This window comes from Oncorhynchus masou, chromosome 13, assembly GCF_036934945.1.
Source record: "Oncorhynchus masou masou isolate Uvic2021 chromosome 13, UVic_Omas_1.1, whole genome shotgun sequence".
Taxonomy (NCBI): domain Eukaryota; kingdom Metazoa; phylum Chordata; class Actinopteri; order Salmoniformes; family Salmonidae; genus Oncorhynchus; species Oncorhynchus masou.
Window position 1 is genome coordinate 57,021,078 of NC_088224.1, and position 14,984 is coordinate 57,036,061.

Below are 14,984 nucleotides of genomic sequence, written 5' to 3' on the forward strand. Positions count from 1 at the left end.
CTTCACAAAAAAAGGAAAGGGGTAGGGCAGGCCAATATAAATCATTACTAATTGGCTCATTAAAAAAAAGAGAAGATAAAGAGTTGGTTCTTGTACAATGTGTATTCCTCTAAACCCTTCCAGCTTCTTTCAGAAATGTAAATTCGGGGATCTGTGTACGTTGGCGTATTTAGAGCTTCACTCAGAAATTGAACGGGTGTTCAAGGGAATGTAAATCGACCACTAGGCTAATTGATTTCAATACACAGGAAGAGAAAGTGTGAAACCAGCTTTTGAAGTTGTCAGGCTTTTTTCTGCATAAGATAATAGTTAGGTTATAGTTTACTTTTCGTTCATCCTAATCGCCCCGGAACAAAAAACATCAAAATATTAGAGAAAGAGAGTAAGCAAGTACCTTTCTATAGGCCCAACTCAACAAATCAATTTGGGAAGACAGTGTAAAAAATAAATAAATAGATAAAGCACAATTTGGCACTTAATGTATAGTAGGCATATGCCAAATGACAGGACAGCAAATGATTGCTGAATAACAAATATCCCTCTCGCAGCGAGCGTGGTAGGATACCGTAGGCCTATGTAGATTGACTCTGCATGTCCAACAAGGTCTGCCTGCCCTGCGCTCCAATCTCCACGGGGATCCTCTTTGCAGTCGATTGCCCCGGGACGAGATCTGACAGTCTGACCCAGGGAGTGTCAGACAATAGCGACAGCGGAAACAGCGGGGTTATACACCATTGCCGCTTTCATCTGTTTCTTGCCGCTCACCATCTGCAATTCAGGATTAGAGAGGTGGGCACTGGGCACCACTATAGGCCTATAACACCTGAACGTGCCTAGATTAATTTGGTGCGGACCGTGGGCGGCATGGGATTGAAAGGGGAGTTCCCCCTTTAAGAGGGCACGGCTGCCCAGCGCTGAGCGCATCATTTACGCATCACCAGACCAAGCTGTAGAGGTACATGGAATTATGTCTCTCTTCATCAATCAAGAAGTCACTGCACACAGACTGACTGACAATAAATATATGGATTTTACTGCACTTTTTGGAGACCAAGATCAATGTAAAGGTAGGCTAGTTAAAGTTATATTTGTCTATTGTCTTTTATAGTTTCCTTTATGATTATTTTATTATGACTAGCATATATTCATTTAATTATCAATATTCTGTCTAGATTTTGCCGGACATAAATAGCGCACAAAGAAACAAATAAAACCATAAGGTTATTATATATAGAAAGATATCTATTGATATAAACAGAAATGCAGATGAAAAAAGAAGAAAATATATGGTACACTTCGTTTATTAATTCCTCAATTGTCTTTAATACTTTTCAAACGCTACACCGGTATTTTAGGCTATTTAAATAATAATCTACGAACCATATGATTGGCCCAATTTTATTACTTCGATTTTCAATTCTCAAAAATGTTGTTTTTGTTGTTTTTTAGACTTGAGGAATGACAATGGACTTTCATCACCCGAACCTGAGAGAAGCGCGTTTACAGAGGGCCAAAGGAAGCGCAAAAGAACCATATTCAGTCGCGCACAATTGTCTGAGTTGGAACAAGCTTTCGCTCTGACGCCGTACCCAGACATCACTCTCCGTGAACGCTTGGCCGCACAAACACATCTACCTGAAAGCAAGATACAGGTTCGTGTAGTGATACTAACTAAGGTTAGATATTTACACGTTCCGTATACATCTATGCATTGAGGCTACAACAACATATTTATCTGACTCCACTCATTGTTCACAGGTATGGTTCCAAAACAGACGGGCAAGAAGTATCAAGAGTGGAAGACTCACCAAATCTACCAATACAACTTTTGGAAGAGGAGGTGAAAAATGTCTACCTCGCCCAATAGTCCCCTCCCCTGGTCCCTCCTTCACCCCAACCACAATGGGGGAAATGTTCCGATCAGACCAGATTCAGTGTGATGATGTTCAGCAGTTCTACTCCGACTGGATCCGTCTCTACAGCAACCCTGTGTCTCATCAGTTTACACCCGTCTCCCCAAACCTGGCAGAATCCCTACTGTGGGAGGAAGACTCTCACCTGGGATCTCTTGCTACTACCACGGCACCCGTTGGAAGCCAAGCACAGTCTACACGGCCATACCGGGATGGGTTCAACCAGCCCTGCGTGGGCACCTCAGGGTATAGGAACTTTAAGCCACAGACTCTAGCTGTCTCACAGGCAAGATATGGTCATCAAACCTCAGTGGACCAGGTTGTCCCCTCCCATCCGCAGCAGATGTACTGGGATGTGACTCAAGGAGAGGGTCATCATCCTCAGGTGGGCCCCCAGACCTCCATCGGATACATCTCAGACCTGATCTATAATGCTGCTATTGTCACCAACTTCCTGGAGTTCTAATTTCCTGCCCCTGCTTACCTATTGTATAGCCTGGTGGTCCCAGCTATGGTTGTGCTGTCTTGCCAGGTATTGGCAAAACAACACAAACATATTTGGGACCACTAGCCTATACCGCTTGCCCAATACAGTGCCTTCAGAAAGTATTCACACACCTTGACTTTTCCAGATTTTGTTGTGTTAGATCCTGAATTCAAAATGGATGAAATACTTTTTTTTCTCACCCATCTACGTGCAATACCCTCTAATAACAAAGTGAAAACATGTTTTTAGACATTTTAGCAATTTTATTGAAAATGAAATACAGAAATATTACATTCACATAAGTATTCACACCCCTGAGTCAATATACTGCATATTAGACTCAAATTTGGCAGTGATTACAGCTGTGAGTCTTTCAGGGTAAATCTCTATGAGTTTTGCACATCTGGATTGTACAATATTTGCACATTATTCTTTTTAACATTCTTCAAACTCTATTAAGGTGGTTGTTGATCATTGCTAGACAGCCATTTTCAAGTCATGCTATATAGTTTCAAGATGATTTAAGTCAAAATTGTAACTAGGCTACTCAGGAACATTCAATGTCGTTTTGGTAAGCAACACCAGTGTACATTTGGCCTTCTCCTTCTGAAAGGGTCTGTTGGAAAGCAGACTGAACCAGGATTTCCTAGAGGATTCTGCCTGTGCTTAGCTCTATTCAGTTTCTTTTTATCCTAAAAAACTCCCTAGTCCTTGCCGATGACAAGTATACCCATAACATGATGAAGCCACCATCATGCTTCAAAATATGAAGAGTGGAACTTAGTGATGTGTTGTTGTGTTGGATTTGCCCCAAACATAACACTTTGTATTCAGGACATAAAGTACATTTCTTTGCTGTATTTTTTTGCTGTTTTACTTTAGTGCCTTATTGCAAACAAATGCATCTTTTGGAATATTTGTATTATGTACTGGCTTCCTTCTTTGCACTCTTTTTTTGTGCTCCCGAGTGGTGCAGCAGTCTGGGGCACTGCATCTCAGTGCTAGAGGTGTCACTACAGACACCCTGGTTCGAGTCCTGGCTGTTGATCCGTCATCAGTTTTCTCCTATCACAGCCATTAAACTCTGTAACTGTTTTAAAGTCACCATTGGCCTCATGGTGAAATCCCTGAGCAGTTTCCTTCCTCTCCGTCAACTGAGTTAGGAAGGATGCCTGTATCTTTGTAGTGACTGAGTCTATTGATACACCATCGAAAGTGTAATTGATAACTTCACCATGCTCAAACAGATATTCAGTGTCTGCTTTTTTCTCTATCATTTTTTTTCATCTACCAATAGGTACCCTTCTTTTCGAGGCATTGGAAAACCTCCCTGGTCTTTGTGAAATTCACTGCTCAACTGAGGGACCTTACAGCTAATTGTATGTGTGGGGTACAGAGATGAGTCATTCAAAAAATCATTATAAACACTATTATTGCACACAGAGTGAGTCTATGCAACTTATTGTGAATTGTTAAGCAAATTCTTACTCCTGAACTTATTTAGGCCATAACAAAGGGGTTAAATACTTATTGACTCAAGACATTTTAGCTTTTGTACAAATGTCTAAAAAATATAATTACACTTTGACTTTATGGAATATTGTGTGTAGGTCAATGATACATCTCAATTTAATCCATTTTAAATTTAGGCTGTAACACAACAAAATGTGGAGAAGGTCAAGGGGTGTGAATATTTTCAGAAGGCACTGTACTTGTGTTTTGTGACCAATTGTAACATTTTGTTTCTTTTTTTATTTTGTTGTTAAATGTGTGGATCTTGTATCTTTCATTAGCTTTGTGAATAATTGTAATATGTATGTTTACATCATCCAAGGAGTAATACATTGATTTAATTTCACCATTGTAATGATTGATTAGAAGTTCAATATGACATTGTTAACCTTTGTGTGGTGTTCGGGTCTGTGGGACCCATGTTCGGTGTTTACTAAAAGAAAAATGATACAATTAATATTTTTTCCAACTTGACACTCATTGGCCTTGGCTCATATTCTGTGAAGAACATGTAAAATAACACATTTTCATTGAGCGCACAGTGCACCCCCCTACACAGTGGTGGAAAAAGGACTCAATTGTCATACTTGAGTAAAAGTAAATATAGCTTAATAGAAAATGACACAAGTAAAAGTGAGTCACCCAGTAAAATACTACTTGAGTAAAAGACTAAAAGTATTTGGTTTTAAATATACTTAATTATCAAAAGTAAATGGAATTGCTAAAATGTACTTAAGTATCAAAAATAGATTACAAATCATTTAAACGTCCTCATATTAAGCAAACCAGACGGCACAGTTAAAAAAATATATTTTATTGACGGATAGCCAGGGGCACACTCCAACACTCAGACATAGTTTACAAATGAACCGTTTGTGTTTCATGAGTCCACCAGATCAGAGGAACAAGGGATGACCAGGGATGTTCTCTTGATAAGTGTGTGAATTGGACCATTTTCCTGTCAACAAGTAACGAGTACTTTTGGGTGTCAGGGAAAATGTATGGAGTAAAAAGTACATTATTGTCTTTAGGAATGTAGTGAAGTAAAAATAAAAGTTTCCATAAATATAAATAGTAAAGTAACTTACAGATACCCAAAAAAACTAGCATTTAAAGTATTTTAACTTAAGTACTTTACACCACTGCCTACACATTTCTATTACATATGTGGTGTTCGGGTCCACTGGACTTGAGGGTAATAAAAATGTGGAAAAGTGTGTGTGTAGGTGAAAACAAGAAAAAATGAAACAAAAAGGTTTGCTGTGTGCCTTCACTCTGTCTTCCTCCTCCCTGGGCCTGCTGTTTCAACATAGCACCAAGAACCTGTCTGTCACCCTGCCTGTCTGCCTGTCTGCCTGTCTCCTGCTTTTCTTGCACTCTTTACCTTTTGTAGTGTGTGAAACTACAAAATATCTTGCAGGAACCTGCACAATGATTTTACAATACATTGTAAAAAAAGTCAGTATTTTACCACACCCTACCCCAGCCAGGTGCAAATTAGGGGAGGGACACAACAGCAAATAACATTGCATGTGTGGCTCCTTACCACAATCAATCAGTATGGCAAAAAATAATCTTTGCTCAGAGGGCCTTGAATATAATTTTTGTAGAGAGAGAAGCTAGTGTGGAATGAGCGTCTTCCACTTTTGAAGATGAAGAATTTTCAAAATATGAGGATCATGTCTCTGTCAATTCGAAGTCTGACAGTGAGTTGGAAGAAGAGGTTGAGATTGACCCTCAGCCAGCCTCAGGACCAGCCCGTCAGCAACCAGCTCATCTGCAGCCTGCAGGAGAAATATGCATGTCAAAAAATAGTGAAATTAAATAGTCTTCTTACCCAAGGAACGAGCCACCTCGCATGGCTGCCAATGTGATAAGGATGCAACCAGGGCCGACGCGGATGGCGGTTACTCATGTGCAGGACATAAAGTCTTCTTTTCATCTGTTCATCCCAGACACCATCCAGAAAATCATTCTGGACTGCACTCATTTGAAGGGAAGGCGTGTTTTTGTAGAGAGATTGAAGGAGATGAACCAAACTCATGTACATGCATACTTTGGGGTTCTTATCCTTGCTGGTGTTCAGATCCAATGGGGAATCCACAGAATCGATGTGGGATGCAGAAACTGGCAGAGAACTTTTCTGCGCAATAATAATGTCTCTGGAAAACTTCCACCTTATCTCTAGGATTATCCGCTTTGATAACCCGAGACACCAGACCAGCTCGGCGGCATTGAGACTAGCTAGCTACAATCAGGTCAGTGTGGGAAAGGTGAGTGGACTGCCTTCCCCTGTTTTACAACCCTGGACCCAACGTTACTGTTGATGAGCAGCTTAAGCCATTTAGGGGCCGCTGCCCCTTCAGACAGTACATACCGTCTAAAAAATATGGAATCAAGATCTGGGCTGCCTGTGATGCTGCTTCATCATATGCATGGAACTTGCAAGTGTATACAGGGAAACCAGTTGGAGGAGCTCCTGAGAGCAACCAAGGGATGCGGGTCGTCCTGGACGTAACACAGGGACTCCATGGCCACAACATCACATGCAATAACTTTTTTACTTCGCACAAGCTGGGACAGGAGATCCTCAAGATGAAGCTGACGATGGCAGTATGAAAAAACAAGCCAGAGCTTCCACCTCAGCTGTTGAATGCACGGAACAGGCCTATCAATTCCTCTAAGTCTGTGTTCACGCCCGACACATTCCTAGTGTCCTACGTGCCAAAGACAGACAAAACTGTGGTACTCATGAGTACGCTGCATAGGGATGGGAGAATCTGTGGCCAGGAACATCAAAAAAGAGAAATCATAATGTATTACAATGCCACAAAAAGAGGGGTGGACAACTTAGACAAGCTGGTGACTGTCTACAACTGTAAAAGAAGAACCCGACGCTGGCCACTTGTGATATTCTTCAACATCTTAGCGTACAACGCATTTGTCATCTGGATGGTGCTGAACCCAGATTGGATAATTGTGATCTAGCAGAGGTAAATGTCAAATATTAACCACGTATGCTGCCAATGAGTCAACACCGAAGTATGAAATATTTTTGCATTAACTGTTATGGCTGTATTGTTTTAAAAACCTGCAAACAGTGGGTGAATAACAAAAACATGAACACAAGGGTTAAAACAGTCAAATAATACTACATGGTTACAGAGATGGGGTTACCTATAGGATAGCCCTCTCATAGTATTGTTTTGTAGGGTCTTTGATGGACAAGCAGCTTTCTGCTATGAGAACAAGAGGACAAATATGCATAACATAGTGTAACGTTACATTCAGTAGTTGTTGTCTGAGGTATTAGGTATTCTACCTGACATAGAATCAGCCTCGGCCGATTTGATTCAACGTTTCATGTTTCCGGGAGTATTATCTTTCAAAATATCCAGATTAAAATTATTCCTTGTGGCCAGATACCGCGACAGATATAATTATTTTCCAAATAAAAAATATTTTCCCCCATATACATGGGAAGGATAGAGGAAAAAAATGAATAAGAAGAAATATATTAAAACTGAAGCTCAGGGTCTATCAGCTTACCAACTCTTTAATTCTAGCTGGGTTTAAGGTCTCCAGTGAAATATTACATGTGAGTAATACAGTCAAGATGTGACAGGAGCACTATGACAGTTCAACCTGGCCTGCTGGACAGTGATCTCTGCATATCATAATCATCTTTAATCCCAAATAATCTTTCAATAAACCCTTAATACCGGTGTCAAATCTCAGATCTTTCAGACACGTTTTAGTCTTGCAGATGCAATTACATCCTTTAATCTCTCAACTGATATGAAGGGACAGACCTAAAAGGAAATTGTCCAGAGATACAGTGTAGGTGGGGGAAGTCATAACACAAGCCAAATAGTCAGATATCGTATTAAAGTTGTTTTGAATCGTGAAAACAGATATGTGTTGTCATGGAAGGGATTTAAGTACTACACAGCTTCCAGATACCCATCTGTAATTGGTTGTTTGCTTCTGTCCTGTAAAATCCATCTTGCCCTTTAATTCACCTCAAAACAAATGAATGCCGATCAGCAGTCGAAGACAACACTGTCTACCACATCTGGCATTTAGCTGTATGCTAAAACAGGGTTTCCTAAGTTATCTATACTTTTACTCAAGTATAACAAATTGGGTACCATCAAGTGCTATGATGAAACTGGCTCTCATGAGCACCGCCACAGGAAAAGAGGACCCAGACTTACCTCTGCTGCAGAGGACAAATTCTTTAGTTACCAGCCTCAGAAATTGCTGTCCAAATAAAGTAACAGACACAACGATTCAGAGGAGACTGCATGAATCAGGCCTTCATGGTCAAATTGCGCTTAGTGGGACTATCATGTTTTTCAACAGGACAATGACCCAACACACCACCAGGTTGTGTAAGGGCTATTTGACCAAGGAGAGTAATGGAGTGCTGCATCAGATGTTCTGGCCTCCACCCAATTGAGATGGTTTGGGATGAGTTGGACCAGAGTGAAGGAAAAGCAGCCAACAAGTGCTCAACATGTGGGAACTCCTTCAAGACTGTTGGAAAAGCATTCCTCATGAAGCTGGTTGACAGAATGTCAAGAATGCACAAAGCTGTCATCAAGGCAAAGGGTGGCTCTTTGAAGAATCCATAATATAGATTATGTTTCATGGAAACATGGCTCACTCCGAATGTTGTCGGAGTCTGTACAGCCACTGGGTTTCTTCATGTGTTGTGCCGACAGAATAAACATCTCTCCGGGAAGAAGGGCGGAGGGTGTATGCTTCATGATTAACATACAGGAACTCAAGTTCTGTTCACCTTACCGATAATTCCTTATTCAAATGCCAACCATTTGCTTAACAATTTTTTGGTTACTACATGATTCCATGTGTAATTTCGTAGTTGAGGTCTTCCCTATTATTCTACAATGTCAAAAATAGTCAAAGTAAAGAAAAACCCTTGAATGAGTAGGTGTGTCCAAACATTTGACGGGTACTGTATATTTATATTGAATGAAACTGAACTCAGTTGAATTACCTGGGCGCTAATTTTATTGAATAGACAAACAATACCGACTATACAGACATACTGAAAGACCGTGAAAGTACAGTATGAATAAGCTATTGCATGAAAAAAAAAGAATCCCTGTTCCATCTAAGTAGGAAATTGTGAGACCAATGTTATGAAGGGGCTAATTTAACAGGCCCTATAAAAGCATCTTGGATGTAAATAAATAGATAAATATCCCAACTTTGTTAGTCCACATTAGTAAATGAGTTGTGAAACATGGCGTTAACTTCATCATAAAGCAGCGATGGTAAAACACAAACAACTTTTACATCTGGGTCACATTCAAGATCTTGACACTAATCCGTTTTCAATATGCGAACGACCTGAGACAATTCTTATCAATAGTTTTGTGGTCATGTCAACTTCCACTCAATCCCTTTGATTTCTATTTTGAAGTCGACTGGTGGGTCAGATAAGGGCATTGTTCTCCAGGAAAGTCTTTTGTTGATAAGAACACTGACTGGTGCTATGGTTCTCCTAGCTCTCCCTCCATGGTCCGTACCAGAACATACAGCTCTGCCAGGCCGACGACGGACGCAGCAATCACTGCAGATATCACCCTCTGAAACACACAAGCAAACATGTCAACAAAGATACTGATTCTTAAACAGGGTTAAAGAGTTTCGAAATGAAGCTTACTTCTTGATTACATTTTCAAACAATATTTTTGTCCATGTACAACACAATGCAGTACTAGCTTAACCCTTGCTTATCATGCAATCGAGGTTAAGTGACACGATTAATCTCATCAGGCAATAGGGGTTTATACTTGCCCAGCTTGTAAGAGTGAGGGATTTTCGTATGGATTCTTACCGCCGCTGTCTCTGTGAAGAGGTATTGACTGCCGAGATAGGCGCAAGCGAACGTCGCCGCCACTGTCACTAGGAAGTTTAAGACCGTCACAACTGCAGCTTTGGCTGAGCGCACTAGACAGACCACACACACACACGGAGGGTTGAGGTAAAGGTAGATGACGAGGATAGTAAGAAACTTGGAGACAGATTGCATGCAAGCGTTTGTAACCATAACAACCTTCTCTCCCAAAGTCCGCCAGTGTATCACGACGATTAATTTGCTGGGGGGGGAAGAGAAGTACTCGCATGAATCAACAACAACCCAAACATTAAACACTATCATGTATTTAAGATGGCTGCCATGTCACTTGAATACATACAGTAGGCTACATTCTGAGTGTGCACTGTGCAATTCACCTGAGTGTTTACATTCCGTGTGATCCTGTTGTATTCTTCATTGGCCAACTTGGCTTTGATTCGTTCCAGACGAGCCACAAGCATAGGGTTCTGTCACAAAGAGGGTGTACGACTTTAATGTTGTCCTCGAGATGGAGACAAAATGAAGGGACTGAAGGAATAACCATACATCGAGGTCTTACTTACTCTGGGGGGCATTTCAACCTTAGGCAGGTGCAATGAGCTGTCCTCCAACAACTCATGAAGGTAGAAAGGTTGACCTGAGAAGAAGGAAAAGCACACAGGCTAGTACTTAATTCATGCAATGCAAGATGTGTGTTGTAGAACTGTTTATAGATACCATTGTCTTGCAGACATTTATTAAGTTGTCTAGCAGTTCTGAAGGACAGAGTTGATGGTGGTTCCTGTTGAAGAATATCCTTCACTTCTTTCTGTAGCTCCGTTGGAACTGAAAACTCATCGTTCTCCAGCAAGTCTATTACCCTCTCTCGAAATGTGCTTCCAATCACAAAAGACGACGCCATTCTCTTTAGATACCCTTAACTGTCAAACTGATGTAGCTAGCTACAATGAACTGTGCTGACAAGTGGCTGTAATAGCTAATTGTTATTCTCCCGTAGCTGGCTGAGTTTGCCAGCTGATCTAGCTAGCTGCAAGCGGAGAAGGCTCTAGCTACAAGGATAGCAAGCGGCTAACGTCTTTAGCTAGTAAACCCACGACCAGGAGGAAACGTTGGCAGTTTATACAGATTATCCATTGCTAATTCTTCACAAATTGATACATTTAGCATTCATCTAATCATCGTATCAACTACCCATTTTAAGTTGTCCGACAATGATGACCGTTTCGTTAATTTTACTAGCGAGCAGTAACGACAACAGAAAGAGGAAGTAGCCAGAGTTGACTTTGAAGCGTCTATGTTTACCTTGTGACAGGATCTGACGTAGGAGCTACTGCCACTCAAAAATAAATACCAAAAATACTAATAAATAAATAAATAAAAAATACCAAAAATACTGTACTTTCAAACATAGTTAATAATATAGTGTTTGTACACAATCGAAATTATTATCGTGTTGATTTTTGTACAAGTATCGTTTTCAAATATAGTTATTTCTATTGATTTATTTATATTTCTTTGCCGCTTTGCATTGTGGTTAATGAAATGGGAAATAAAATAATGATGTTGCAAGTTCAATGACAATGCTTTGAAATGAATACATAATAATTACAGCCCCCAGGTAGTTTACATTTTTTTAAACATATTTTATGTTTATAAATCACTGTGTGTGTTATTTAAAAAAAATATAACAAAAAAAATATATTTTTCTTAATATATTTCCCTGAGCTCAGTCCAACAGTGTCAGCACGGGATACAAATGTTAATATATTTTCATATAGAGCCCTGATTAGCTGATAGAAGACTCTAGAGACCACCCCCTTACCACTTAAAAAAAAAAGGCACGTGGTGTGTGTGCTCCTTTGTTTTTTTCTTCAAAACAAAAGGCATACATCACACATCTTAATTTGCTATATCATTGTTGTACTGTTTTTAATAGGTCACCAGAATGCCCTCCAGGACATATACAGCACCCGGTGTCACAGGAAGGCCCAGAAGATCATCAAGGAAGCTCAGCCACCCCAACCACAGCCTGTTCACCCCACTATCATCTAGAAGCCGGAGACAGCACAGGTGCATTAAAACTGGAACCAAGGAACTGATACACCCCTTGTATTTCCAGGCCTTCAGACTGTTAAACAGTTATCAGTACTCTACCCTGCACCTTAGAGACTGCTGCCCTATGTACAATTGAAGTCGGAAGTTTATATACACCTTAGTCAAATACATTTAAACTCCGTTTTTCACAATTCCTGACATTTAATCTGAGTAAAAGTTCCCTGTCTTAGGTCAGATAGGATCACCACTTTATTTTAAGAATGTGAAATGTCAGAATAATAGTAGAGAGAATGATTTATTTCAGCTTTTATTTATTTCATCCCATTCCCAGTGGGTCAGAAGTTTACATACACTCAATTAGTATTTGGTAGCATTGCCTTTAAATGGTTTAACTTGGGTCAAACGTTTTGGGTAGCCTTCCACAAGTTTCCCACAATAAGTTGAGTGAATTTAGGCCCATTCCTCTTGACAGAGCTGGTGTAACTGAGTCAGGTTTGTAGGCCTCCTTGCTTACACACGCTTTTTCAGTTCTGCCCACAAATTTTCTATAGGATGGATGTCAAGGCTTTGTAATGGCCACTCCAATACCTTGACTTTGTTGTCCTTAAGCCATTTTGCCACAACTTTGGAAGTATGCTTGGGTTCATTGTCCATTTGGAAGACCTATATGTGACCAAACTTTAACAGATGTCTTGAGATGTTGCTTTAATATATCCACACAATTTTCCTGCCTCATAATGTCATCTATTTTGTGAAGTGCACCAGTCCCTCCTGCAGCAAAGCACCCCCACAACATGATGCTGCCATCCCCGTGCTTCACGGTTGGGATGGTGTTCTTTGGCTTGCAAGCCTCCCACTTTTTCCTCCAAACATAAGGATGGTCATTATGGCAAAACAGTTCTATTTTTGTTTTATCAGACCAGAGGACATTTCTCCAAAAAGTATGATCTTTGTCCCCATGTGCAGTTGCAAACCGTAGTCTGGCTTTTTTATAGCGGTTTTGGAGCAGTGGTTTCTTCCTTGCTGAGTGGCCTTTCAGGTTATGTCGATATAGGACTCGTTTCACTATGGATAATAGATACTTTTATACCTGTTTCCTCCAGCATCTTCACAAGGTCCTTTGCTGTTGTTCTTGGATTGATTTGTACTTTTCACACCAATGTACGTTCATCTCTAGTAGACAGAACGCGTCTCCTTCCTGAGCGGTATCACGGCTGCGTGGTCCCATGGTGTTTATACTTGCGTACTATTGTTTGTACCGATGAATGTAGTACCTTCAGGCGTTTGGAATTTGCTCACAAGGATGAACCAGACTTGCTGAGGTCTACAATTATTTTTCTGAGGTCCTGGCTGATTTCTTTTGATTTTCCCATGATGCCAAGCAAAGAGGCACTGAGTTAGAAGGTTGGCCTTGAAATACATCCACAGGTACACCTCCAATTGACTCACATGATGTCAACTAGCCTATCAGAAGCTTCTAAAGCCATTACATAATTTTCTGGATTTTTCCAAGCTGTTTAAAGGCAGTCAACTTCATGTATGTAAACTTCCGACCCACTGCAATTGTGATACAATTAATTATAAGTGAAATAATCTGTCTGTAAACAATTGTTGGAAATACGACTTGTGTCATGCACAAAGTAGATGTCCTAACCGACTTGCCAAATCTATAGTTTGTTAACAAAAAATTTGGAGTGGTTGAAAAATGAGTTTTAATGACTCCAACCTAAGTGTATTTAAAACGTCCGACTTCAATTGTACATAGTCATTGAACACTGGTCACTTTAATAATGTTTACATACAGTTTTACCCACTTCACATGTATATATTGTATTCTTGTCATGGCTCATCCTATATAACTATTGCTGTACAGACATTTTCTATTTACCATTGACATACACACAGAAACTTCATAAAGTATTCAGACCCCTTGACTTTTTCCATATTTTGTTACGTTACAGCCTTATTCTAAAATGGATTCATTAAATAAAAATGGTCAGCAATCTACACACAATAAATACCCCGCAATGACAAAGTGAATACAGGTATTTGACCTTATTTACTTAAGTATTCAGACCCTTTGCTATGAGACTGGAAATTGAGCTTAGATGCTTCCTGTTTCCATTGATCATCCTTGAGATGTTTCTACAACTTGATTTAACTAGGCAAGTCAGTTAAGAACAAATTCTTATTTACAATGACGGGCTACACCGGCAAATCCCAAACGATGCTGGGTCAAATGTGCTCCACACTATGGGACTCCCAATCACGGCCGGTTGTGATACAACCTGGATTTGAACCAGGGTGTCAGTAGTGACACCTCAAGCACTGAGATCCAGTGCCTTTAACCTCTGTGTCACTCGGGAGCCCATTGGACAATGCAGTGGCCCAGCCAGAGCCTGAACCCGATCGAACATCTCTGGAGAGACATGAAAATAGCTGTGCAGCAACGCTCCCCATCCAACCTGACAGCTTGAGAGGATCTGCAGAGAAGGATGAGATAAAGTCCCCAAATACAGATGTGATAAGCTTGTAGCATCATACCCAAGAATCAAGGCTGTAATCACTGCCAAATGTGTTTCAACAAAGTACTGAGTAAAGGGTCTGAATACTTATGTAAATGTTATATTTTTTTTCTGCTTCCGGGTTGGAGCGAGCGGTCGCATCTACACTTCGGTCCGCAGGTAGTATAACTTTTCATTACATTTCATTATAGTACAACGGTTTGATTTGTCTAATCTTAGCAATTTCTTCTTAGCTAGCTACATAGCCGTCTTTGTATCAAAGATAATTGCGTAATTATCGTATTTCGTCGTCCTAACGTAGTCTACACTGCTATCTGCCCAGCAGCTAGCTAACGTCCACCGTCTACCAGCACTGTAGAAACTATTACACTCAACTGAACGACTTGATTAGTGTAGTGTTAGCTAGCTACATAGTTGTCTTTGCTGTCTTCGTATCCAAGATAACTGTGTAGTTTAGAGTGTGTAGACTTAGAGTGATTATCTTAATTTACCGAGGTTAGCTAGCCAGCTATTTGTCGTCCTTAACGTAGGAGATACTGCTAGCTAGCTAGCCAACAGCTAGCCAACATCTACCGACTAGAACTTCAACAACCCGGTCAACA

At 40.4% G+C, this 14,984-nt stretch overlaps 2 protein-coding genes across 2 annotated transcripts; one reads left to right on the plus strand and one right to left on the minus strand.

Moving 5' to 3' along the window:
* The first annotated feature begins 967 nt into the window (after positions 1 to 967).
* LOC135551498 (homeobox protein SEBOX-like) lies at positions 968 to 2,379 on the plus strand. The gene is made up of 3 exons (XM_064982708.1): positions 968 to 1,067; positions 1,450 to 1,652; positions 1,759 to 2,379. The coding sequence occupies exons 1-3, from the start codon at positions 968 to 970 to the stop codon at positions 2,377 to 2,379; spliced, it is 924 nt and encodes a 307-aa protein (XP_064838780.1).
* A 6,547-nt stretch (positions 2,380 to 8,926) lies between these two features.
* LOC135552663 (transmembrane protein 199-like) lies at positions 8,927 to 11,106 on the minus strand. The gene is made up of 6 exons (XM_064984409.1): positions 10,520 to 11,106; positions 10,366 to 10,439; positions 10,180 to 10,269; positions 10,001 to 10,043; positions 9,782 to 9,894; positions 8,927 to 9,530 (listed from the first exon to the last, which is right to left on the minus strand). Exons 1-6 carry the CDS (start codon positions 10,701 to 10,703, stop codon positions 9,435 to 9,437), a joined length of 600 nt encoding a protein of 199 aa, XP_064840481.1. The 5' UTR covers positions 10,704 to 11,106; the 3' UTR covers positions 8,927 to 9,434.
* Positions 11,107 to 14,984: the final 3,878 nt, after the last annotated feature.

Bases quoted from the DNA above. Each gene is read 5' to 3' on its own strand.
- LOC135552663 (XM_064984409.1), bottom strand. From the start codon at position 10,703: ATGGCGTCGTCTTTTGTGATTGGAAGCACATTTCGAGAGAGGGTAATA. The intron at 10,440-10,519 runs GTATCTATAAAC...CCTTCTTCTCAG, and splicing joins TAAATGTCTGCAAGACAATG to GTCAACCTTTCTACCTTCAT. The intron at 10,270-10,365 runs GTAAGTAAGACC...TCTTTGTGACAG, and splicing joins AGGTTGAAATGCCCCCCAGA to AACCCTATGCTTGTGGCTCG.
- LOC135551498 (XM_064982708.1), top strand. From the start codon at position 968: ATGTCTCTCTTCATCAATCAAGAAGTCACTGCACACAGACTGACTGAC. The intron at 1,068-1,449 runs GTAGGCTAGTTA...GTTGTTTTTTAG, and splicing joins AGACCAAGATCAATGTAAAG to ACTTGAGGAATGACAATGGA. The intron at 1,653-1,758 runs GTTCGTGTAGTG...CATTGTTCACAG, and splicing joins TACCTGAAAGCAAGATACAG to GTATGGTTCCAAAACAGACG.